This window comes from Haliaeetus leucocephalus, unplaced genomic scaffold, assembly GCF_000737465.1.
Source record: "Haliaeetus leucocephalus isolate CR32 unplaced genomic scaffold, Haliaeetus_leucocephalus-4.0 Scaffold848, whole genome shotgun sequence".
Lineage (NCBI taxonomy): Eukaryota > Metazoa > Chordata > Aves > Accipitriformes > Accipitridae > Haliaeetus > Haliaeetus leucocephalus.
In genome coordinates this window covers 14,038,991-14,066,654 of record NW_010973284.1, presented here as the reverse complement: position 1 = coordinate 14,066,654, position 27,664 = coordinate 14,038,991, and the positions used below count along the sequence as shown (strand labels likewise).

The 27,664-nt window shown below is 37.6% G+C and overlaps 1 protein-coding gene across 1 annotated transcript; it reads right to left on the bottom strand.

Annotated features, from left to right (window-relative positions):
* Positions 1 to 1,349: 1,349 nt before the first annotated feature.
* Positions 1,350 to 26,852, bottom strand: WDR63 (WD repeat domain 63). Its single transcript, XM_010582743.1, has 23 exons — positions 26,735 to 26,852; positions 25,328 to 25,366; positions 20,921 to 21,102; positions 20,264 to 20,368; positions 19,228 to 19,389; positions 17,528 to 17,727; positions 17,133 to 17,249; positions 15,693 to 15,883; positions 14,657 to 14,781; positions 14,469 to 14,558; positions 13,940 to 14,029; positions 13,111 to 13,239; positions 10,072 to 10,145; positions 8,503 to 8,650; positions 7,654 to 7,741; positions 6,524 to 6,654; positions 5,601 to 5,688; positions 5,073 to 5,182; positions 4,185 to 4,389; positions 3,682 to 3,773; positions 2,107 to 2,240; positions 1,709 to 1,827; positions 1,350 to 1,522 (listed from the first exon to the last, which is right to left on the bottom strand). The coding sequence occupies exons 1-23, from the start codon at positions 26,850 to 26,852 to the stop codon at positions 1,350 to 1,352; spliced, it is 2,910 nt and encodes a 969-aa protein (XP_010581045.1).
* Between the last annotated feature and the right edge of the window lie 812 nt (positions 26,853 to 27,664).

Sequence of the window (27,664 nt, the reverse complement as noted above, 5' to 3'; positions counted from 1 at the left end):
TTTTAATGGCTTTAGTTTTCTGTTTGTAAGCATTTGCCAGGCTTAAGTAACAATCATTTTCTAATCTGATGATGGCAAGTAAAAGTGGTTCAGCCTGCAAAGTTTGAAGGGCTTGTGAATAGTGTGGTCAGATCTATGCTTTCGGTTCAGCAGCCCCTGAAATTTGTTTAGTAATTTATATCGTCCTCCCTTAGTGTATCAACATATGGATTCAGCAGAGGTGCAAGGGGCTCCCCTATCATTTAAGTGTAGTAAGTAATAGATAGAAGACTTTATAGCATGGTGAATATTTGTTGTGGCTACATTTAAGAGAACAGAACCAGGCTGCTATTGTTGAGGGAGCATTGATGTTGACTGCATAAGCAGTAACATTATATGATGCCTTTTGAGCATTGCAGCAATCTTCTTGGGATAGATCCTCTTGTAGCAGTGATGGCCTCCTGTCTTGCCTGCTGTAATCTAGGTGACTGCACATGCTATTTTGGAAGACAGTTGGTTGTAGAAGTTGTAGTGGGTAGAGTAAAGCTAGCTAATGAAGAAATCATCTTTACTGTAAAAAATACCTTTGTTCCTATACTTTATGAGCTGCGGTGGCTCACTGATTTGTAAGAGCAATTCAGGGTCTGGTTTTGATCTTTAAATCCCTTAGGTGAGAGTAGAGCTTTTGCATGAGGAATTGTTCCTTCCATCTCCTGTGTTACTGTGATTGTTGTGGTCATCTGAGGTACCCGTGTACCTGCATGCCTCCCCTTCTGCCTTCAACGGCAGCTTGGGGACGTGGGGCTGCACAAGTCTTGGGTGAGCGTTCTCTGCTCTGCAGTGTTTTCTGTCACCATACCTCCAGAACAGGAAATGTTCTGCACATCTCAAAAAAACCAAAACGAAAAACCCCAAACCTACTGTTTTCAGGAGGGGTGAATACTTTGGGGATGAGGGAGGAGATGCTTGCTGGAGCTGAGTAGCAGAATTTGGATGGCCTATGTGAATCTAACCACTAGAGTAGAATGGCTTCCCCTCTGCTGGGAGCAGGCGGATGTAGATTGGAAGGGTGAATACTGGAACATTGGTTTGACCGGCTGAGTGGCGTTTAAGATTTTTACAGCTTATAGAGTCCTGACAGACACAGAACTTTGAAAACTATTATTTAAACAGATAGAATATTCATTATAACTGTATTAATGAAAGATAGTGGGGGAAGTGTGCCCAAAATAGTTGTTCTCTAACCACATTGTGAGTAAATAAATGTATAAAGTTCATGAAACAATAATCTCTAACTACAAGATGCTTTATTTCTGAAGCTAAACATGTTCTGCTGAAATAGAGATCCTGAAATAAAAACCTCGCTGGTTTTAAAGGTGATAATGGGCTCTAAGCATCTGATAAGGAAAGTATTTCTTGTCCTTTACTAGTCCTAAATCCATTAGCATCTGCTTCTCCACGTTCAGAAACACAGTATAGTCTGTATTTTCTTGCTCTTCCATCTCTTTGTGCTCCTCTGTCTCTTGTTTTCTGTAGTCATACTCTGAAGGAAAAACACATACCAGGCAATAATGCACTGTTAAGCTTTGAAACCTGTATGCGACCCCATTGTTTTCCAGTGGATAGTATCAGTGCTATCACAAATTAATGAAAATAGGCATCACCTAGGCCTACATTAACTGGATTGTCGTTTCCTTGGCTGATTAGCTGGTATTATTAAACCATTTACCAAAGAATGGATAGGCAAAATCCTTGTGTGAAAGAAGAATGGAAGGCTGGAGTCTCTCCTCGCTTGAAGGAGCAATGTTTATAGGGAAGTTGCCAAAATGTAACTTTGTGAAGGAGCAACTGATGTAAGAAGAAAAGCAAATTCATAGTTGTTAAATGTCCATAGGCTCTAATGCTTTTGCAGGAGTTTCACTTGACCAAGAGCTGAACTCACATGAACAAGGACCATCTATTCTACTACTAAGAATTGTAAATATGAAATAAGAATCTGCTAAGATAATCTGATTATGTCCATCCTGATTTTTGAAAATGCTATGGGAAACCCTGCCTAGCAAAACAGGTGCATTTTAAAGATCCAAAGAAACGGAGGAAGTTTTCTTAATTCCAAGTGTAACATACCGTTTTCTCCCTCTGTGCCTCCAGCTCCATTTCGGTTCTGTTTTGGCTTGAAACTCTTGATATTCTTGAAACTCTTGTTCACAATACTTGAGATATTTGACTTCTCTTTCCAAATAATCAAGTACATCAGCATGCTGTTAACACAGTGACAAACAAGGGTCTTTACATGCCCAAAGACACAGAATTATTGCTGATGATCTGAACGGTATTATTAGTTTATCTATATTGGGAATATAGATATCTCTCTTTATCCAAATAATTTTCAGCAAAACAATATACACATGTGGATTGAAACCAGTTGATTTTGGATACAAATACGCATGGGGTTAAATAATTTTTATTACACTGACTCCGAGTAGGTCATCCTTCAGGAACCTGCACTGAAATAACTAAACCAGTTTTAGGTTAGTGATTTCACTAAATCAGTTCAGATCCTCACTGACCCAACTTTAGGAACAAAGAAACCATAAAATACCATACTTCAGTATTACACTATGCATTTATCTGGGATTCTGTGTTTTAGTTTTCATTAGTCTCTTCAGCAACTTAGTATTTTTCAGTGAATACTTGAGTTAGGATGAACGTAATCTAAGTATTAGTGACTGCTCCTGGGTTAATAATTCTGTGCCCTAAATAGTGTAGTCACAAATTACATGTAATTTGGGCAGAAGCAATGTGTTTACTCATGTTATAGCACTTAGCTCCTACCTTGCTTCAGGGAAGTTCCTTTTACTAAAATGAGACTGCTGACCTGGTGTTATATTGCTACATACCGTAGCTCTGTACACAGCAAACCGTTATGGGATGTTTATAAACTATTTAAGTGCACACATAAACTTAACTTAAAACTGGGATAGGATGGGAAGAATATTTTGTAATGTAAAAATAACAGACTAGGCAGCAGGTAAGACTGCCAGACTGGATGAGATGAAAACACTAGCTTGATCTTTGGCTGGGAGGTGGGGGAAAAGAAAACTGAGAATGATGTAGAAATAAAGAGAAATTAAAACTGTTTCCATTGTTCCCATGGCCCTTTGGTACAGATAGTCCTTATTTCAAAAAACAATGAATGAGTGGTAATGTTACTAACAGTTTGCAAAATGTGCTTTAACTAAGCTAGAACCAGCTACTAAGCTAGAACCAGCTACTAAGCTGTGTAAATCAAAGTACCAAATTTACAGGAAAAATATTGATGCAAATGTAGACAAGAAGGTGTAAAGAAAGAAACTCATTGTATTTACATTACTATGCACTATATAGCATTGCTTTAATGCGTGAAACCAGGTGTCATTTTGTGCATGAGGCAAAAAATGAACTCTTTACTGTGTTTTCATGTAGCCATGTCGGAGCAGTGGAATTCTGCCAGCTGTCACCCAGGTTTCCTTTAGGTGCCTCCTATCTAAGCTCTGTGCAAAGCCAGCTTTGCACCTCCAAAGTGATCTTTGGAGAATATGGCCATACTGATCTCAAATTAATTGCCATCCATTTGAAGGCAAGTTTTTCCACGCAGGCCTGTTTCTTTGTTGGAATTTTCAGGATAAAGTGTCACAGAGATTAGTAAAAATTCTTACTGACCTCATTCCTCGAAGGGTGACTTAGTGTCTGACAGATTTCCAAAACATGCAGTACTCCAAGATCATCAGAAACAGCTAAAAAATGCTGCTTTGCTGAAAGATATTTGACAAAAAACATATAAGCAATCTAAATTCCAACAGTAACACATACCTCCACCCAAACAGGAGCTACAGAGTATTCATTTTTTGTTGTGGTCTTCTTGGTTTATTGCTCACTGCAGCAAAAAGGCAGCCTTACTGCTCTCTTATTTTCTTAACAAATGAAATTCCCTTTAAAGTTCAAACTCTTTTTTTTTTTTCTTTAAATTAAATGTTTTCAGTTGCTTTATGCTGTGATAGTACGCTTAGAACTGATGTATGCATTTGTGTTTATACAGCACAGTGTTAAATCAGTGGAAGTATGTACTTAGAGAAGATCGTCTATAACGAGATTAGTGTGCCTTGGAGTCATGGGGCATTTTGCAAACAGGGTGGCACAGTAAAGTGCAATCACTGTCAACATACATGAGGCAGTCCAGGGGCTGATGAAAGTGATCATTGATTCAGAGATGTTCTGGAAATGAGATGGCTCATGAGTTTTCTTCAGTAAGTCCCAGATATCTATATTTCCGTCGTCTCTGCCAATGAAGAAAACTCCTGGTCTTGTTAAGGACCAGTGTCCCGCAGTGTTTCTTCCTGCAGAGCAGCTTGACTGAAGGATTGGTCCATTCTTAATTTGTTTGAAAACAAATAACAGATAGACCCAATAATCAAACAGTACTATCCATTCACTGCTTCAAATCTCCTATCATTTAAGAACATTGACAATTGAAATGATCCTATTACAAAAATTATATCAATGGCAAAATTAATATCACTTTCTGCAGATAGAGTAGAATTGTGGGGAAGTAAAAAACCTGGTATCTCACTTCCAGTCTATTAAGGTAATCTGTCTATCTGCTGTTAAAACCTGTGGTCTTGAGATTTTGCCAGGGGCAGCTAACCTGGATTCCTACATGAGAGGAACTGTAAAAACCCCCACATTTCTTTGTCTTCAGATGATGAAAAGACTGCATCCTAAATGAGTTCTTCAGACCTGTTTAGCACACATTGCCTTTATTCTCTGGTTTCCCTAGCAGCAGAAATAATAATTTCTTGAGAAGCTACAGTGTTTACAAGGTTGGAATTGAAGAAGGTCACTTTTTTTTTCTGTAAAAGGCAAGTTTACAAAGCTATTTCTAAAATAGTTTTCTGATGTGAAGACAAAGGAAAAGCTCTTCTTATACCCAATTTATTTCTAAACTATGAAGCTTTGTGACTTACAAACATTTCTGAAAATACAGATTCTGAGACTGTTATAGTTCTGTCTTGGATATCTATCAATTATGTTACAGCTGTGTTAAAGTAACTTACTGTAACGCCTTCTTTCCAAATGGCAAAATTCCGGCCTCCAACACTTAGAATGATGTCTTTAAAAAATGGAGATCTCTGGAGAGTGTTGATAGTTTCTGTGTGGATGGTGTCTTTCTGTGTGTGCTTCTGAACTAATGGAATGAAAAAGGCAGTTACTTGTAACTAGTGCATTAGTGATCATCCTCACAATGGGAGTTATGCAAAGGGAAACAAGAGTGCAGGATCCAGCACAGGCTTCAAAGATATAGGCCTCATTTTTTTGCTCACATGGTATAGGAATCAGAATTGCTGCAAATCTAGTTACTTCCATGATTTGTGCCAATTAGGTACATAGTGATGCACCTGTGATATTGGAGAGGGTTTTTGCTATTCTGTCATGACAGCTAAACTGCTTGCACTTTTGAGGGTGTACTGCTAAATCCTAGTGTCATCAGTGAGATAGACTAATATAGCAGATGAGCAAGAACCTTAAAAAGGCAGAGTATAGGTGCAAATATTTTAAAGTTAGCGATATATTAAGGTTTAAACAGGTATTGAGAAACTTGAACTTACTAACTGGTTTTGCTGAGTCACTCTCAATTTCCATTTTCCAGTCAGAATAAATGATTTCTCCATCCTGCGATGCCAGAAAAATCAAGTAAATGCTAATGTTAGAGCTTGGTGGTTTATATCAAAGTGACTTGTTTTTAAGCTGTGATTGCTTAATTATAACCATCACTAAATATGTTCTGAGTAAATTAAAACCTAAATTTGCAGCCAATGACTGAAAAAAACACTAAAATTTTGGATCATCATTTTTTAGTTAGGTATTGCCAAAACTGCTTTACTTACCATCATGTATGTAGGCAGTCCTTCCTGCAGAATGAGGTGCTTGGTTTTTACAGTTCATGCTTTGCTCCACTATTTGGGGAAAGTGTGACTGGAAGCAAAAAGGTGGCTAGAAGCCAAATTTTCATTTCCATATGAACTCAAAACTGGGAAAGATTTGGGAATTTTAGATACATGGGGTAGGTAGAGGGCTATGAATAGGTGGGAATTCCTAAAGTAGAAATAAGTTGTGGGGGAAACGGTAGTATAAACATTTTCACCTGACATTTGTGACAACTCTAAAAAAATACTACTCATCTTATGGGTTCTGGAATAAGGAAATACTGTTTGGTTCCTGATAGCAGGTAGTTAAGTTCAACATATTTTGGAAATGTCTTCTAATTCTGCCCTTGAAGTCAGGGTTCATAGTCTACCAAATATTGGGGTTTTATTATTATTTTAAGCGTGAAGCTAAATGCATTAAGATGGGAATAAAATGTGGCATGTCCAGAAAAATCCTTTTAGTTAACACCTGAAGAAAACATGCAAGTCCATACATTTGTGAAAACTCTTTCATTTAATTGTTCAGTCTTTTGGATATCTTGGATTAACATTTTCATTAATAATCTATTATTTCCACTTACTTCAGTTCCAACAAAAAAGTCGGTGGAGATACTCTGTAGGACTTTCAGATTTTTGCTTGAAGAATTACTCATCTCTGTATATGGGCTCTCTTTGGTGGGTACTTCTAGTGTGTTCAGAGATTGCACCTTCTCTGGGAAGCAATATGGATACATCTATTCATTATACACTGGAATTTATCAGACCAAGCAAATCCTTTGTCTTATAAATGTAGTTCATGGATAAGGGGAATTTCAAGAGGAGACATGAAGAAAGACTGCCAAGTAAAGCAGCAGTTCTGTAGGTTAACTGTTTCCTGGTGGAATCTCCCTGTTGGCTGCAGCTGCTCTGAAGTCAGTGCTTCCCATACCCGGACAACTACTTAGGATAGCACCATTCTGTTCTTCATCAGTTTTACACAGCACCAGTGTCTCTGTGGGAACTGCCCTTATACATCCCCCCTTAGCTGCTGCAACCAGGAGCTAACGTTTCTGCTCCAGGGAGCGGCACAACCTGTCTCCTGCGGTCTGTGCTGTGACAGTGTGCACCAGAGCAGCTATGCCACAGCGGCTCAATTGCCTGAAAGGCATTTTCTGGCATGGTTTGCAGTCACTCTCTCAGGTAGTCCAACACTTGTGCTACCTGTGTGTCAGCTTGCCAGCTTTTACAGAGGGATTAGTAGTGTGTCCCTACCACAAAGTACCATAATAAGAACTGATCTACTATGGAATGTGAAGTGCTAACTTCACGCTCTGTGGTGAAGAGTGACACCGTTATCCAAAGCACTGCAGAAATACCTACAACATATACTGTTACTCCAGGATTATTTTTCCGGAAATAGTATTCTGCAAGGGCTGAAAAGGACATATTGTTTCAGGGATAAAGAGACTGGGTGGAGGACTTGCATGGGCTATTAAGTGAAACCTGGCAGAGTTACTGTGGATACAGAACTGCTCTTTTTGTATTCAATACATGTACGTATCTTTAGTCAATACATGTATGTCACACTTTGAATACCAGTATATTTAAGAAACCCTTTTCCCCAGATGCATTTAGCTATACAACGTTTTGTTGCTCAGCTTTCATTATGTATATACTGAAATATAAGCTTATTAAAAACATTTTACCCAATAAGGTGTAATAAAAATATTACCTGAGGTTTTGTAATGATAATGCAGTTCCCTTAAACTAATTCTGACGGGTCCATACTCTGTGTTGATATCACTTTCGCACAAGTTTATCTGTTCAGAAAAAATGCATTTGGTAACTCATTTTGTCAGATCTTTAAGGTACAAGACTAAATGACTTTCTGCTGTAATGGAACAGGTCTTTTCAGTTTGCAGTGTGTTTGTAATACTCCATGAAGAGTATTTGCTGCCTCATGTGCAAGCACAGAGAAAATGCAAACCTGTGGTTTCTCTTGTGTTAGCCTTTCCCTGTAAGGATTTTGCCATATTTCTAGAAAAAAACCCCAGCTCTAGTGGTAATGCTTGTTCAACAACTGTACCAGCTACAGCTATTCTGAGCAGCACAGATCAGCAGGTCCAAAATCCCGCCTCCCCCCCCTCCCCCCCCGATTATTTTCAGCCTCACTTTTTTCACAAACTGCTATGACCATTTCAATCGGACTGACTGCTGGGTTGCCAGTAATTATGGTTCTGCTGACCATGACCATGTTTCACAGTTTGGGACCCACTGAGATAGCACAGCGGTTGAAAAGGCTGATAGGAACTTACACTATTAATACAACTACTTTTGCACCTACTGCCGTTTTTAAGAGGCAGTTGTGCTGTTTCTTGTGAGTTGGCTTTTCAAAATGCATTTTACTGAAGTTTCAGAGGAATGTTGAAGTCTTTCATTTCAAAGTCAGAATGAAATTCACACGGAAGTCACAATTTGCTGGAAAAATCAGAGTTGGGAAGCAAAAGAATACATTCCTATGGAGTTCTGGCCTTATCTACAGTTTGGCTTGATCCTTCTGTTATATATTTGTGTACAGTACCTTTACGAGAGGTTTCCAGCAGAGATTTAGATGCTTAAAAGTATCTGGAACATCAGGGGGCATATCAAAAATTTCCCCCTCTCTTACTTTCTCAGATGAAAGTTGTTCAGGAAGTTTGGTGGCTGGAATATTCCAAAATAATACTGAGCTGCAAAATGATTGTATAATGTTATTCCTTGTTTTTGTTTCAAAGTCAGATGCTGTTTTCCCCACACATTTTAAAGTTGCCTTTTTTTAGCCTTTCATCTTCAAACTTTACGTAGCAATAGAGACTCTGAAAATCAGACAAATGCTAAATACTTAATTGCTTCTTTTGTAAATGATGGCATATATTCTTTTATTCACCATTTCATCAGTTGTTCACTATACCAAAGCAGCTAGATAGCATTCATACAGCTTGCTTATGGGGAGTTACTGGGTAAAGTTACTGGCACTACCTGGGTGAAATTTCTGGAGGCTGAGAGAACTGGACAGAATTCTGTAGCGGGTGATCTTAGTAATCCAAATAGAACTTCATTCCCAATTCTTGTGTGTACCAATTTATTTGCTGACATTCAAGGCAAATTGTCCCACTCACTTGAATCTGTCATCTCATTGGAGTTTTCAGCCCTCCGATTGTTCCTGCTGCTCTACTCTGGACATTCATTCACAGATTTGATAGAGATAATGATAATTTTCCTCATTGCTGACATCTCTTCCCCTTTTCTAGCAGGAGTTGCTCAGGGACCTGTGCTCTTCAAGGATGACATTACAGTGACTTCCCTGCTCCTACTTTACATGAATACTTTTAATTTGGAGCCCTGGTGTGCAAGTAGTTTAAATTATTTCTTCCATGTGCATTACTTGCATTACACTGCAAACTTATTAACAACTGTATTTGCAATCGTTCTTCTAACTTAATTCTTTGAAGTCTTCTCTATATTTGATTAGGGAAAATGACTTCATATCACGACAAAATTTTGCTCTCTCCAACCCTCCTTTTGATGTAACTAGCAAATGTATGATTGAACCCAGCCATGCAGCCTTGAAGCCTTAAGCCTTTTGCCATCATGAAAGCTAAACACTTATTTCCACTTTTTGCATTCTGCCCCCTTGCCAGTCTTTCACATGGGATATCTGGTCATAACCATCATGACTATTAAGTCCACAAAACAGGAGATTCACAGAGAATAATTTTGCCTAGCTAGCGTACAAGTTTAAGTGTAGTTTAGAGTATTTCTATGGCCTCAAAATCTTTAAGAGCTTTTCATGCAAGTCACATAATCAATGTAAGTGTGGGGGTGTTGTTCTCCAGGCCTATGCATGTGTGATCAACACTCTTCTTAAGGTATACACAGAATATAAATGTATACATGTGAGGTTTTTCAGTTAATGGACCCTTAATGCCGTTACTGTAAAGGGCTTAACTGGCCAAGAACTTGATGTGCTTGTCTTCTCCATACAGAGTTTCAGCTATTCAGGATAGGCTGATAGGAATCCAGAAGTGTGCTAGTTAAATCATGGAGTATGCTCCATAAAGCTTTCCAAAGGAAACTGGAAGATGTCTTGTAGAGTATGTATTGTATATACCAATCAGGGGAGCAGGTTACAAGCTGCACACGAGTTTCAGCTCTCTTATCAAAAGTAGCAGCCATTTGGTTGTCCTAAAAATAACAGTAATAATAATTACAGGGGGAGAAGATAATGAGAGACAAAAATTATACTCTGCTAAGTACTTCAACACATAAAATGGGCTTCTAGAAATTAAGTCACTGTTTCTGCTTAGGTAAGGTTTGAAAATCAGGACTTATTAACTTGTAGTTATAAAGTCAAGCTATTTTACAAATGTATTTCAAGTGAGCTGATACCAGCTTTGCCTGCTAAACACCTAAAATTCTGAATTAAGTCAGCAGGATAAATACTTGCTGGCACCACTGCAAGTCAGGCCCTCCTTAGGTTGCCATGTTTAACTTTTTTTAATCCAGCTTAATCAAAGAGCAAATCATTGAGAAATTTATCTTGAACAGTTAAGTGGAGTGGGAGTGATATCTCTTTGACAGGTTTACACCATGGGTCATATCTCTGAAATTATCTTGGCTAGACCACACTGTGGGATGGTAGTGGTGCCTTCAAATATTAATTATTAACAGTTTAGTTTGTGTATGGTGGGGTTCTTCAGGTTTTATAGTACTTATCATTTACCAAGTAGTCATTGTTTTATACCAAATTTATTTTAATTTATTCAGAAAAATAAAGGAAGGGTATCGGCAGGGGGGGAGGGAACAAGTGATTATAGGCTATGCCCTGATGAAATATAATTTCCGGTATATGCAAAACATATATACTCTGGCTAAAACTGTACTTATCAACCACATGGCAAAGTTTCAGCTATGCTTTTTTTTTTTTTTTTTTTAGGCTAAATCCTACTCGTATTTTCATTCATGAGTTGCCTACCTGGAGTCAAAATAGTATTCTCAAAACCGTGCAAAGCTGAATTAGGTTCTGGATATAACTTTGAACACTTTTTCATTGATATGTAATAATAAACTGCTGATTTTAGAAACTGTGCCATAAAAACTGCAATGCTGTGCAAAGGCCAACACACATTCCATGTTTATATAATAAAAAGTATGTCCCAGTACTTTGCTAAATATTGACAAAATGATTCCTTTGTCAGTGTTATTTATCAAGCATGGGTTTCCTGTATCTGTTATCCCAGATAAACATGAAAATAGCTTTCTGAGCCTAAACCTTGGCGAAAAAACCTCACCCAGACAACAAAGGCCACAACAGCATTCTGCTATCCAATCGCTTTCTTCATGTTTTACATTGGTACGAATTAGTATCCATGGGTACTACTGTAGCATAATTTATTAATGAACAGTTGTATCAGCTTTCTTTTTGTGATACATGTGCACCCTTTTCCTCACTTTTCTGGTAATGTTGCTAAGGACTGCTGTATGTATGAAGTTCCTCATGGGTCGGTATTGGGACTGGCGCTATTTAACATCTTTGTTGGCGACGTGGACAGTGGGATTGAGTGCACCTTCAGCAAGTTTGCTAACGACACTAAGCTGTGTGGTGCAGTCGACACGCTGGAGGGAAGGGATGCCATCCAGAGGGACCTTGACAGGCTTGAGAGGTGGGCCCATGCGAATGAAGTTCAACAAGGCCAAGTACAAGGTCCTGCACATGGGTTGGGGCAATCCCAAGCACCAATACAGGCTGGGTGATGAGTGGATTGAGAGCAGCCCTGTGGAAAAGGACCTGGGGCTATTAGTGGATGAAAACCTGGATAGGAGCCAGCAATGTGCACTCACAGCCCAGAAAGCCAATTGCATTCCAGGTTGCATCAAAAGAAGTGTGGCTAGCAGGTTGAGGGAGGTGATTCTCTTCTACTCTGCTCTTGTGAGACCCCACCTGGAGTACTGTGTTCAGCTCTGGGGCCCCCAGCTTAAGAAAGACATGGAGCGGGTCTAGAGGAGGGCCAAAAAGATGATCAGGGGGCTGGAGCACCTCTCCTATGAGGACAGGCTGAGACAGTTGAGGTTGTTTAGCCTTGAGAAGAGAAGGCTCCAGGGAGACCTTATAGCAGCCTTCTGGTACCTAAAGGGGGCCTACAGAAAAGATGGCAACGGACTCTTTAACAGGGAGTGTAGTGATAGGAAGAGGGGTAATGGTTTTAAACTGAAAGAGGGTAGATTTAGATTAGATATTAGAAAAAAAGTCTCTACTGTGAGGGTGATGAGGCACTAGAACATGTTGCCCAGAGAAGTTGTGGATGCCCCATCCCTGGAAGTGTCCAAGGCCAGGTTGGATGGGGCTTTGAGCAACCTGGTCTAGTGGAAGGTGTCCCTGCCTGTGGCCTGTGGCAGGGGGGTTGGAACTAGATGATCTTTAAGGTCCCTTCCAAGCCAAACCATTCTATGATGCTGTGATTAATTTGCATAAACTCTTTTTTGAGGGTTTTTTTTTTTTTTTTGCTCTTCCAAAGAGCTCAGTTTTTCTTCCTCTTGACCTCCATTTGATTTTGCATTTGACTACATTTGCACTTCAAATTAATTTGGGCAACATTCGCAGTACTTTGATAGTAAATGAGCATCCAATACTCCTGTAGTAGTGTTGGATCCTTTAATTGTACTATGTACCCTAAGTACTACAGAGCTTTAAAACCATCACAGAAAATACAAGTTTTGAGTACTCAGGCAGCACCTAGAAGAATTAAGGTAACTACAGTAACACCATTCTTGGGTGCCTAGATATTTAGGTAATTGAAATTATTTCTCTGAATTCTTGGTGGCAGGCTAGATTGCTTGTAGTAGAAATTCAACATATTTTAGATATGGAAGGTTTATTATAATTTTGAATTACAATTTTCAGTAAAGCTACATAATTTTTATCCAGTGTGAGCAGATTCTTTTCAGATTGAGAGCACAGCACAGTTGTAAAGCACAATGAACAGGACAAGTGGCACCAGATTATCTAATATTTAGAAAATGCAGTGAGAAATAATGAAGGTTATTACAAATAATTGAATCTTTAATATTTTATCTTGAGTTTACACTATGATTTCTGAGGTAGTATATTAGGAAAACAATAAAAAGAAGAAAAGTGAATTTTAAAACTCACCTCAAAATAATCTGGCAGCCAATGTATATCTGTTACTGGTTTTTTATGACTATACTGTATGGAAGAGACTGCACAGTATCTCACTAGGGTTGGCTCTGTGCTACTCTGCTGGACTTGCATAAGTGATTCCTAGAAATGTTTTAAAAAGAGATATCTTAGTGTATTTCCAAAATACAACAGTAGACCTGTCAAAGAAAAAAGGTTACTTTACATACTGTTAATGCTGCTTCACATATTTCAGATCAGTTTGTAGAACTTTTTAGGGGTCTAACACCTTCCCTTTAGAAAAAAATGGAAAACATCAAAACAGGCCTTTGGATATGAAGCTCTAAAAAGAATTGTGACATGCCTTTACAGGTGCACACACATCCACTTACGTTACTAGTTCCTCCTTTGCTCTTAGGTCTCTCTTCTGCTTACCCCCTTTATAGTCTCCTTCCACTGAAATCTGCTTCTCATCTTCCAAGCTACCTTTTTCTGTCCATAAACTTCCAGAATAATTTTCAGTATTACGTTCATCAACAAATGCTACATGTATTTGATAGGCTTCACAAGGCAAGAGTTGAGTATATGTTGGTGGCTATTAAAGAACAGTCTTATTGAAGCCTAGGTCTGCACAAAATGCAGTGAAGCTATTAAGCTGGACTAATCAGGTATAAATTCTATTGTGATAACAGGTTTATTTCATGAACTCATCAGGTTTCTTATCCTTTCTAGTCTCTCATTACAAAGATTATTTATTCCTCTGTTTTGTGTCAGGATACCTTCACCCATTTTTCCCCCCAGACATATAGATGTACTGCAATATATTTAGAATGGAAGCATTCACCGTGTTAACAGCTGTTATCTTGATTCCATCAGCAACAGTTTTTGCATTTTGCAGCTTTTCTTCATGTTGAGAAATATCCCACAGTACAACCTACAATGAGAAATGAGTATATTATGAATTATTTCATCCTTTATATTAATACACATTTTTTCAAATAGAATTCATGGAAGTTTGGGGGAAAAATAACAAATTCACTCTCTGCACTAGAACTTACAAAGTCTTTAATTGCCTCTTCAGTCTGACGCAATCAGTTGAAAGACTACACTTGTCCCAACAAAAAAAAAAGTTTTTACAGCTTGACCTATTTATCAGTACTACAAAGAAGAATTGTACAGTAATGGCTCAGCTATGGAATAACCAGGCATAACTTCAGTACAGGATCAGAGAATTTCTGAGAATTTCTGAGACTGACATCTGTCTTTTGACCCTATGTGTTACTATGGATGTTGAGTACATCTCGTCACCCTTATTTTTATACTTAAGAAAATACAGAAATATCCAATTTTATTCTTAAGCAGAGAATTAACACCTGTCCATTGATGCAGCCACCAGCAATGATACTTGGATCACTTGGACTGAACTGAAAGCAGAAAATGTCTTCAGGACATTCCAACAATAACTAGAAAGAAGAAAAAGAGTTGAGAAATACAGTCATACTGATTGTTTGTTCTCTTGTTATTTAAACACTTGGCATATTTAAAAGTCTTGATTAAATACCTGAGGATGCATAGAGTCAAAAAAACTCCAAAAAAGTATTACTGACTGCTGCAGCAATGATTTATCAGAAAGGTTAACTTGCTCTTTGTAAGAAAGCTGGTCTCTTGCTGACACTGCTATAATCCCTGATTGAGAGAGAGAACAAATTTTCTCAGAAGAGACAATTCAAGTTTCAACATGCTGTTAATTATTCAAAGTCACTTGCATTTATACCTTCTGAATACAGTGCAAAAAAAAGAAAAAAACCCCAACCATGTATTTATATTTTTCTTTTTAGATATCAACTTTGAGGAAATTATTTTTGTTACTTAAAATTAAGTTATTTAACAATGACCTGTAGAACCTAAGCATTAGGATAAAATTCAACTTTTTTACTAGTACTCCTTAATGGTGTAATACTGCACCTGAAATGATGTGACAGGCACATAGTCCTGGCCACCCATCATGAAATCAAGTCTTTTGTAGCTGAATTAATTTCCTATACAGGCTGCAGTGTTGGCTTTTAGTATGCTGTGCAGCTAGGACATTTATATAGAACTTAATTGTGCCTTTAAGCCTGGCTGTGTACAGCAATAATCCACGGCAGGGAGCCGGAGGAGACATTTAGTATGCCTCGTGATGCTCCCTGGCATTCAGCAGAGCCAAGTCCCATTGTGGCTGTAACATTCCTCACAAGTATTAGGCATGCTACAAGAACCAGCCTTGGGGAGAAGAACAATGGTATGCAGAGCCACCAGAAGGACCTGGCAGAGTTGCAGCCCCACTTAAATGAGCCTACAAGGGAGAAATTACCCTTTCCTATGATCTCTACTTAAACATTAGTGAGGGACTTTGCATGGCCTGTCTGAACTCTACAAAGAATTTGTCCGTCTCATTTTTCACTATGTCTCAAATCAGCAATTCAGACAGACATACTAAATCAGTTTTGATTTGTTTTTCAATTTAAAAGCTGATGATTTTATGAAAGATGGATATTTTATAGCCATCATATTATACATGCCATTCAAGTCTCAAATCAGTATTTTAACAGCATTACCATAAATGGTTGGATGCCAGCAAACGCAGCTAATAGTTCTGTTCTTGAAGTACCGCAGATCTGTAAATGATTGGTATGCTTTAAGATAAACATCTGGCTTGCCACCAGAACTGTTTTCATCTTCTGCTAGGGCCTTCCAGTCATCAAAAAAAGCATTCATAATTTCATTTTGCTGCAATGCAATCTCCATTCTGTTTTGTGAAAAGAACAGTTAACACTTTCAATAATGCAGATATGACTGCTCAGTAGTAGAATTACAAATATTTCTGTAAAGAGGCAGCTTTTGTTTTACACAAAATTATGACTACAGTAGTAAAAAAAAAAAAGTATTAATTCCTCAGTCATGCATCACTGTAAGGAAACCCTTTTCCATTTAAATATAAATAACTACTTGTACCAATAATTTAACTCTAGTTCTCTGTGGATCAAGTACAGTGCAATTGTCCAATTCTTGTGCAAAAGATGTCGGTAAGTGAGACTTGTCCCATGACTAAGGGCTGTAGGACAGCACCTTTGCTTTTCTGCATAAACCTCTGCTTTAGTGAGCAGTGTTTGAAAGACCAGCTTTGCAGCTTGTTCGAAAAGATGTATTGCTATCAACTTTAACAGTTCTAATATCTATTTAAACCAACATTCATGGCATAGACTTCATGCTAATTTTTGTAGAAACAAATATTAATATTATTTGTTAATATTAAAGTAATAAGCAAGAGAAAATCCAAAGCTGTTGTGGTTTAACCCCAGCCGGCAACTAAGCACCACACAGCTGCTCACTCACTCCCTTCTCCTGCAGTGGAATGGGGGAGAGAATCAGAACGGTAAAAGTGAGAAAACTCATGGGTTGAGATAAAGACAGTTTAATAGGGAAATCAAAAGCTGCGCATGCAAGCAAAGCAAAACAGGGAATTCATTCACCACTTCCCATTGGCAGGCAGGTGTTCAGCCATCTCCAGGAAAGCAGGGCTCCATCACGTGTGACAGTCACTTGGGAAGACAAACGTCCCCCCCTTCCTCCTCCTTCCCCCAGTTGTATATGCTGAGCATGACGTGCTGTGGTCTGGAATACCCCTTTGGTCAGTCGGGGTCGGCTGTCCCAGCTGTGTCCCCTCCCAACTTCTTGTGCAGCCCCAGCCTGCTCACTGGTGGGGCGGTGTGAGAAGCAGAAAAGGCCTTGACTCTGTGCAAGCACTGCTCAGCAGTCACTAAAACATCCCTGGGTTATCAACGCTGTTTCCAGCACAAATCCAAAATACAGCCCCGTACCAGCTACTATGAAGGAAATTAACTCTATCCCAGCCAAAACCAGCACAAACCCCAAAAAGTATATATAAACAAACAAAAAAAATCAGTATTTGACCAGACCAATGGTCCACTCAGTTCTTGCTTGTATTCTATATTATTTCAGGTAGCCTTTAACATGTATTGCTGCAGTAATTTTACCTTAAATGTACTGATGTAAGAAATTCTTTCAGCTTCTCAGATGACAGGCTCTCTTCTTTTTCTTCATTTGACAACTGTCTAGGAAAATACTGTGTGGCTGCATTTTTTGGATAGGTCCTAACCAATTGGAATAAAATTGAATGTCCATAAGTATAGAAACAATTTCAAAGACAGAAACCCATGTAATGTGTAAAATTAAAAGCTAAGTATATTCAGTTATTCTAGAAACTCTTTGGAAAAGAGTGAAAGAACAAAGATGCAAACAGAGCATCCAATTCTGTTCTCTTAATCAGTTTGTAACTGAGTAACTCCAGAAGGGTTAATTTACATAACTTTAGCTGAGATCAGAGACAGTGTGTAGCTTAATAAGCTGATAAATATTTTCTCGCACTTACCATTTTGTCTGAGTACTAGCTTCTTTTACTTTTGGAACCATTTGTATGCCCACATCTTTTTCAAGTATTTTAATACTGAAAGTTTTGTCTTGATAGGACGTGCATTCAAAATAACTGTCTTTTACATGTGAAGCATTCTTATCAGTAAATGTAATTGGTGCACCGAACTTCTTGCGTACTCGAGAAATCATATACTTAATCTGGAAAAGAGATATTTCTGTAGTTAGCGCGGAGAAAGTTTTTGGAAAGTTTGTTCTGTAAAATGGCAACACTCATATAATTGTAGAATTAGTTCTATTGATGATGTCTGTGCTGAGTTTACATATATTTCTACATTTTGAAATTCTGAAGTGCTTATATAAATAACCTACATATGTAATAGAAGATAGATTTGTATTTCTAAGACAAGAAGTTGCCTTTAGGTAACGGTTTGGATTATTGCTAGTAGGATAAAAGAATTACATTTTCTAATTAATGCAATATCAAAACTGCACCTTTAATTAAAGGATTGATTTGCAGGAGGTTATACTGCATTGGACTTCCAAGACCTAACTTTTCAGCCCTTCCCTCTTAGTGCAATTCTCAACTTTGGGTGAGGTACTTCATCTTCCCTTGCATTGCCTAGAGAGACAAAAGTACCCCAAGGAGGATGCACAAAAATTTGTGTGAGGAGTTTCGTTATAGTGAGAACTAGGGAGGAAGAAGGGATGCGGCTTGACTTCTACCCATAAAGAGAGGTAGGCACTTGATTTCAGGCAGTAGAGAGGTATTGCTTTGTCTTGGATTCATAGGCAGGTACGTTTTCCCAGCACCTCCCACAGAACTGGAAAGGAATGTAGGCTGAGAATACTTCTGAGTGGACCTTGCCAGCAAGGTAGAATACAGAATACTTGGACTGCGAATGTGGGTTAAATTTAGTGACTGTGAATTAGCTTTAGAACAATCAGACATCTTTATAAGTATAAGCAAGATGTCCAGTTGCTGAGAACTATCAAAACTTAGCCAGTCTTCCCTGAACAGGGATTTAGGTATTGAGTAAAAATCACTCATGGACAGACAGTTAAATGCTTGGAGATGCCGCACACATCACAACTTAGGCGACAGCTGTGAGTGGATCTACTTTTTGGATGTATAATTTTCTCAGTATAATTTGTAGGTGTAATTAATCAAATATGCCCTTCTGTAAAGTCAGCTTGTAATACCTGTAGTTGGTAACATTTATTCCGAGGTAGAGAGCCCTTAAAAGTGTTGCATGCTACTTAAATGCCATCCATATAATGAAACAGAGTTCACTGGGCTCCATGGAAACAGAACTAGGTCCGTAGAATGTAATTACAGTGACTCAACTTGCAATCTGGCCAGATAGTAAATTGAGCAAAAAGTGGCAGAGATGCTAATGACCAAAGATGATGAGGACTTTTGAACTTACAGCTTAAAAAGTATGTCCAATGCAATCTTACATACCTTATTTGCAGGATTTAAAAAGAACAGAGTTGTAAAAAAAAAAAAAAGTTTCTGCAGCACTTTCAGTTTTTGTTAAAAGTCGAGCTATTTCTCTATTTCTTTTTTTTTCTTGAAAGACCCCAAGCAAAACTAGGATTGCAACTTCCAGTTTCCTGACCTTTTTTTTTTAAGGAACTTAAAATAAATTTGGGGTTTTTAAATATTTATTTAATTGACTAACATCTGTTGATTCTGACCTTTATAACAGTGTCTTTAACAGATTCTTCTTCAACTTCCTTTTCACTGCCAAGAGAAACCCAAGGTTTGTGGACAGGAGGCTTATAAGGATGGATTTCCAGAGTTTCCTCTCTATTTTCTTCTTCTTTTTCTCCTTCTTTTTCTTCTGCAGTTTCTGGACGCTGTGACATCAGTGAGAAATGGTACTTTTTCAAAAATTTGTTACTGAAATGTAAGTATGCACTAGAAACCCAGTTTTCAGTCTTTAGTCACGCGTTCTTTACTTTGTCTCAATGCAGTGAGTCTGGCTATACTGTGCCCCTGGGTATGATTGGGTTAGTTCCTGTTCATTCATTTGTGCATTAGAATTTTCCAATAAATGTTACATATTTAATATTTAACTACTAAAGAGAGACTGTTGTCTTGAAAGCAAATCACTGTTATATAAAAGGAATTTATAGTGATTTTCTACATTGGGCCCTCCTGCCTGGAATTGCAATTTGCTTTTCTATTAATTGTTACTTCTCTTGATGCTGGGTGACAAACTGATGTTGAAAAATTATATAATCTACCCATAAACCTTCTCCTATGATGCAATGCACAAGGGGAAATCTTCTATATCTAGAGTTATTGAGAACTCAAGAATATTTTAAAGTATGATTTGAAGAATAGATGCATACATATGGTGAAAAATAGGTATCATATTTCTTTGAAGATGCCCAATATATTATAATCTTTTATTTTTATGTCTTACTTAGTAACCTGGGTCATGGCAGAGGAAATTAACACTTATGATAAAAATGCAGCAATGGGGCTTATACTGGCCCTCTGAAGTAAAATACAAAAATTTAATTCAGTCTTTCTCAGTATAAAAGATATTTTTACAGTGATACGTGTATTTTTCCATGGTCAGATTTAGCTTTAGAGAAACACTCTGGCATGCCAAGTGCATCAGATGTTAACGAATACAATACCATTCCTGAAGTATATGTTTGAGACAAGATTCTGAAATATTAATAGACAGAACAATGCTGTGGTATACTTGGATTTTCTTACCTTCAGAAGGTTTTCCTTGGCTTCCTCAGAAGCAACAAAGTAAAAGTTCTGTCCGTACTGGAACTTTGCATCAAAAACTACCAAAAGTTCTTCCCCTGGATATTCCTATTTTAATTAAAACAATTAGTGGAAAACTGAAAGCAAATAACATACAAAACAGACATGAGCCTGTGACTGGCAAAGCTACCACTAGTATAAATTCAGTATCTGGTTAATCTTGTGGTCTTAACACAGAATTTCATGTACTAATTGAAAAGAACAGATGGATTTTACTTTGTAATAAAAATACGACTGGGACAAAACTAATCTTTTCATACAGAGAATTAAAGAAAAAAGAAATAGTTTTAATGATTCTTGATAAATAGGCCATGAATTAGGAGAAGCCAAAATACGTGAAGCTCTGCCAGTTCACAGAATCAAGACCAATAATGTTTATGTTACTTTTAGCATATTTTCAATCTAAAGTAGTTAAAAAACCAAATGTGCATGGTGAGCCATGAGAAACTTTGAGTTGACAGTGGTCCATGACCTATAGCCGTTGGATATTACAGCATTAATGTATTTACAAAGAGTCAAACAAGGACAGACCTTATCATTAAAAGAATGTATACCCTGAGAGCATGAAGTCTGAAAGTGAGAATGAAATAAGCTACATACTAGGACAACTTTTTTGATAGGGTGGAAATCAGAAATAGTAGCTCTTGTTTTCAAGTCCTGAATGATGTCCTCTTTTTTAATAAGTTTGAAACAATTTTCTTCTGTGACATCTTCATCAACTCGGCAATTAAAAATCTCTTGAGTCTTTGTAGTGAAAACTAAAGGAAAGATTTCTGGGTGGCCTATAAAAGAAAGCAAAATTGCTTGATAAACAAATTCAGAGTGTTGTTTAAACATAAAGTTATACTGTAATAATTCTGTGTCTTTTCTGTTTCCTAGCAGAATGCCTTTGAATCCCTCAGCTTCGTTTTTGGTCTTTTGGAAAGCATGGAATACAAATTATATTACATTTTGTTAATCTTGGAAAAGACTCTACCTAACACTTCCCACTTAATGAATATGTTATTCTTTGTATGAGGGGGTTTTTTCCCTCTCGATCAACAGGTGATTAAGAGCTTTAGTGAAGAGTCATTAATGAGCTGGTTTTAATACATTAAGGACACAAGTGCATAGCTCTGATTTAAGAGACCCCTTGAATAAATATACTCTAGTCCTTCCCTGTAGAGCGGTGCCATGTTAAGCCATGTTTAATCTAGATGAGGCTTCAATACCCTCCCAAATGAGGATGCTTTTCTGATTTTGGGCTTTCATCTTCCTCTCATTGAGTTCAGAGTGCAGTTGAGTTTATTTCTCACTAAGCAAGTGAGACTAAAGCAAGGTCACTAAGATTCAAGCCAGATATTTATTTTCAGCTTTGCTGGAGAATATACAGCTGTTGTTTTCTACACACATGACCTCTGTTAGGTTCATTCGTATTAATTTAGAACAAACTATTTCTTATCCTAGTTCCGGCACTGTTATCTTCACTGGTTTTAGTGAGGCTCGGTGCAGTTAGGTGACCCATCAACTGCGCTTTGCAAACAATCTGAAGATAATATACAGTGCTTCTTGTTAAGCGTGTGTCAGCTGCATATACATAACACTGGTCCTTCCCATATTACATGTTCTGCCTTCCAGCTTACCTAACAGCTCTAAGTAAGTGACTGAGATCACTATAGGCCCAGCTAGTCGAATTTTGCTGCCTAAGAGACTCTTTTCTTCCTTTGCAATACTGCCATCCCAGGAGACTGCTGCTATATGTCTCAGCTGCCATAGTAAGAGCATTCATCATGAAGGCCGCTATACTTTTGTCTGAGAAGGCTAGCAGATGTTCACTTTGAGTGTTCATCTTTTTGATAAACTGGAAAGTGTAAAAGATTTGGGGACATGTATACATGGGATTTTTATGAACTTAAATGGGCTGCCTTTTGTGATAATAGCTGATACTTTCTATAACCTTTGTTTTATTCTCCTTTCTTAGTTTGAGTTATTTAATATTTTATCTTAATTCCCAGCACCTGTGGTATTTTTCTCTTCGTGTACGCCTTAAATGGAAGTTGATATAGTTAAAATTATTATATTGACCAGCTGGCTCAGCATGTTTTGAGAAGCCATCTCTAACCTAAGCCAACAAGGACTGACAAAATGATAAATCGTCCTTAATCTCTATCATTCCGGAAGCTAAATCTCTGCATAAGCCTATCGCATAATACATAATGTTTGATGAATCTGACATTTATCCTTTAAAATCTTTCAGCAGTGCTGCTCTTCCACTGCATCTGCTCTGCTATAGTCATTCACTAAAATTACTGACATGCATGGTGCTTCTGGGTACACCCTGCACTATACCAAGTATGATTTACATAGCGTTCACTAGTCATTTTGTAGCACACACAATCTATTTGTAGCATGCACAGTCCATTAGTTCACTTTCTTCACAAGTTGTAGTCAATATTGCATGACTTTCCTTTTTGATATCTCAGAGATTTCCAGGATTTCTGTGTGGATGCTTCCAAAAAATAAAAAGTCATAGAGGTTTTGACTGGGAAAGACCTCTGAAAGTCATCTGGTCCAAACTCACTGTTGGTACCACCAGACCAAGTCAGGTCTTCTTTATCTTTCGCAGTCCCTCTGCTTGCCATTTTGACATCTAGTCTCAGCAGCTAATGAGGCCAAGACCTAGAATCTTCTTTTGCTTATCAATTTGGCTATAAGACCAGGCTCAGTTCTAGGGTGATTTGAAACATTTAATCCTTTTAAGGCACTGCAAAAGTTCATCTGCAGGACTCCCAGGTCCTGCCAGCCAAGGGCATGGTATTGTTAGGAAGCAGACTCAAACCCTAGTACAAACTGCAACACTACAGATATAGTTGACATTTCAATATATTGGAGCAAAAAAAATTAGACCTACTTTTGCAAATTAAATTTCATAGGATAGAAAGAGGATAGAAACCTAGAGTTGCGCTCCAAAAGAGAATGCAATTTCCATCCTCTGCCGTACACAGCTGGCTCACAGGACAGAATGGACAGGAGAGCAAAGGAACAAGAAATGCGTACATATCTCAGTCCTCAGAGTTGTTTATGTGGCTAGCGCAATTAGGATGGCTAGAACCTACAGAAAAATTATAAATGTAATTTGCTGATTCTTATGTGAAATTTTTTCAGAATATTATTCCCATGGCTCAAATAAATTAAAGAAAACCCGACCAATTAGATTTTTTTTTGACACATCAAAAATCCTAATCAGGAGCAACTGTTGTTTATTCAGAAAGCTTGTATGATGTTATTTTTTAAAATGCAGAATCATGCATACAGCCCTGTCCACAAATGCTAATGCTAAAAAAATAATTTCAAAGAGATGTAGGTTTCAGTGTCAAATGAAACAATACAAGCATGCATTAAAGTTACGCAAAATTACAATAGACATCACTATGAGAGAGAGCAGAGTAGGACAGATAGTCTAAGTGTATTTTCTTCAATGCTCTATTGCTATAAGTCCAATTTAAAAACAAAGTAACGATCAGAATTAAAGTATGGACATCTTTTAGTATAAAGGACTAAAATCTTATAGTATAGAATGCTATACTGTAACAGATTCTATACTATAGAATCTATATTATAGATTATAGGTTCTATAGTATAACATAAGGAGCTGATACTGGAATTCTTACTATTATGAACATTTTTATTGAATGTTGTTTTCGAGTAAAAGTATGTAGCATCTAACCAGAGGCTTCACATTTTTTTTCCGATAGTAGATTATATCATTTGTAACAGTCAACAGTTCTTAGTGCGATGAGAACTTCACAAAGGACCAAGAAGCTCTAAGAGAAGTAAAGAACACTTGCAGGTCTTACGCTAAGGAGGTACCATGCACGGACAGTGTCTGCATATAGTAGCATTATTTTCCTGCTTTTAGCAACAGGTTTCTAGCAAGTTTCGATATTATGGCACTAACCTTATTTGCCACTAGGTGGAGGTAAAATTCTCTCTTACTGACAAAACTAAGTGTCTCCAGGATCACCGAAAATACATCTGAGGGATCACTTACTGTCCATTTTCATTAATTGCAGCTTAGCTATTTCGGTGATGCTAATCAGAGTGCCATTTTCACTTCCACCTGTGTGCTCATAGGATTATATAGAAAGACAAGTGATTTATGATTTCTTTAAAAATTACCTAGTTTGTATATTCCTACTTCGCCACATTGTTTTAGCTTTTAGCAATAAAAGCCATACTGTTAAAAGCCAATTAAGAAGATAACCCTTTGGGCTGTTCCTGTAAACCGTAGATAAATTTTACATTGAGATCAATTTAAGTTCTATCTGAGGAAGAATTGCACAAATCAGGTCTGAAGAAAAATCCAACCAGAAATGTGAAAAAACATTAAAAAATTATTTGGTGTTTAAGAAAAAAGAATATATTTCAATTCAAATAATTCTGTATTTTAGCTCTTAACTATGGCCACACTTAAAACTGCACTTTTCTTGCACATAAGCCAAAAGAAAAGCTTGATACCTCGTGACTTTTAAATGGCAGATTTTTTTCCCCTACAAAGCAAAAGATGTTAATCAATGTCTACTGATATCTGTGATTAAAAACCACAAGTGATACGCTAAAATCATCTTCTCACCAGATTTAATAATGATTTGACAAAGATCAAAGATTAAAAAACGATAAAAATATTTCAAGTTTTTCTTTCAATTGCTTAACTATTATTAAATGCAAACATTTTGCACCCTACAATTCTGTTGTGATGCTTTTTATTTCCCCTGATCCCAGGCTTCTCTCAACCCAAGATAAAAACAAACCCATGCCTGTTTCAGCATTCCTTGCTGCACTGCCTGCTACTCCGAGAGTGGTACTGTAATCACTACTGTAATAGCTGCATCTCTTCATAGTTTCTTATTTTTCTCATTCATAAAAAATATTTCCTTTTCATTCCCTGGCATTAGTAACACTGAAGCTTCAAAATGCTTAAAGTATTCCAAAACTATTACTTTAAAGCCCAGTCATCATAGCACTTACCTATACCAGCCATAGAAAGATCAACTTCGTCTTTTTTACCTGAAATATAACGACATGATGTTATCAGTAATTTTTCTTCCTAACAAAGTAACTATAAATACACAGTCCTGTCCTTGTTATGGCAATATTTAAAATATCTCTCTGTATTTAAAACTAAACTGTGAAGAGGAAACATAATTTCTATTCAGTTCAAATTTAACACCAGAAATGAGTGAAGCCTTTTAAAATAGATCTGTATCTTAAGGAGATGTTAGCATATTTTGAAACTATGGAGATCTAAACCTCATTTTTATTTTGAGCAGGTGGTGTGCATAAGAGAGGAGCCATACGAAATCTGTCATCTTGTGCACACTGCTGTTCCCAGGGTTGAAAACTGCACTGACTGCTATCTGATAGCACCTGCTTGGGGCAGTTACCAGGCAAATCATGTCGTGTGAAGAGGAGATAAATGGGCAAGGGTCGCTAACGTCAGACAGTAGCAGAACTGGCAGGTGTGCAGGTAGAGCAGACCTTAGTCCCCTCTGACAGTGCTGAGATGGGCAGGCTTGCTCTGGGTGGCAGGGTGCTGCAGGAGCCAGGCTTTCTTCAGCTCCTGAGAGAGGGTCTGCAAACCTCACAATGAGGTAGGACAGGAACAGATTAGCACTGATGTACAGAATATGCTCTGCAGCACAACAGCTATTAATCAGCTGGCAGGGAAAAGGTGATTAAAAGGTGAAAGCAACTTCAGGAAGGTGGCTGTCATGGCAGAAAAAAAAAATCTCTGAAACAAAACAAATAAAACCCAAGCAAAAGTACGTTCCCACCTTTTCTGAGAATGTGCATGAATCACTGGAAAAAAAAATTTGTATATAGCAAAGGCTCATTAGCCTTACCCTTCATTAACTATACTTTAATTATACTTTATAAATGACACAAGTGAGATAGTATGTCAGCACATCTCAGAAAAAATGCAATAAAATGCACTGCAAAATTAAATTGTGAGACTTTGGTATATTTTCAAGCTCTATTACTGTACCTTTACAGTGTGATCCTGAACACCCGAACTCCTGCTTCTGGGGGCAACTCTCTGCCTGATGCTCTCTCCCTGGGCTGTTAGCTTTTGTGAATCTCCCCACTTAATATATATTAAGCCTCCCAGTTTCCCATTCAATAGTGTTATTATAACACCACAAACCATTAAATCAAAACTACCAAGACAAAGCATAAATACTGCAATGTAGCTTTTTAATGTTCCTTATACTGGTTACAAAACCATAATCAGTAATTGTAGATCTCTCATTTATATAAAATAGGATATTCTAATTTATTGCATGTTTACTTAAATGCGTGGGCCCAAAATAATTAAGGTAGCTGTCATGTGAGACCAGATTACTGCTTGTTTCATTGCTCCTGTAGCTTACATACCAAGCTGTGTTCGTTTTCCTTTTGAGGATTCTTTAGCTTTGTTTTCACCTTTCTGTTTCTTTGCTGAGGTTTTTGGACCTTTCAAGGAGGTCTTGCCGGATATGAGATTTTCTGACATTTTTTCAGATTTCTCTAGAGAAAAATACATACCATCAATAAACTTTAAACAGACAATGGAATGCACCATCTATGAGTGAAAATTTGGTCCATGATTTTATGTAGTTTATCATTACAGTATTATCTTCATATGCAGCCAAAGGTGTGTTCCACAATTTTAAATATAAACTGTATTTTGGTATGATACGTAATAGATGGAAATACTTCTTCTGTCCAGGGTGATTAAGTATGGAAACTGATTATCCAAAACAGTGAAAGGTTAAATTAGGAGAGGGGTTTCTCTTACCCTGAACTACAGTGGGAAGAGCACAGGTGAAAATTCTCCAGTTATAAATATTTGTCCCAATGTCCTTAAGTGTACATCATTACTCAGCTGCACAAAGTATTTCTGTAGTTTTTTCTATTTCCAGTTAATTTTTCAGTGTAGCTCTGTGGGGGACAAACTTGGAAAGAAGATGTATGCATAATTACATATAGCAACCACACAGCTGGAGACGATGCTGTATAGAAGGCTACTCTTGTTTCATTTACTTTCCTTCTTCCCAATATCTAGAATAAGGCTGAGAACAGCAGCGTAGAAAAGGCTCAGTTCCATTGCAAAGAAGGAAATGCAGTACAGCCTGCCCACTGTGCAGACCGCACAGCACCATCATGTGGAAGGTACACACATAGCAGCCCATAGAACAACTAAATCGGGATGGTCCACATTCTGTTAGAAGTATCGAAAATTGTTTGATGTTATTATTAAACAGCTAGAGGCGTTCAGCTGGGATAAGGACAATAGGACTCTCTGTTTGTGTCCTTCCTTCCTCT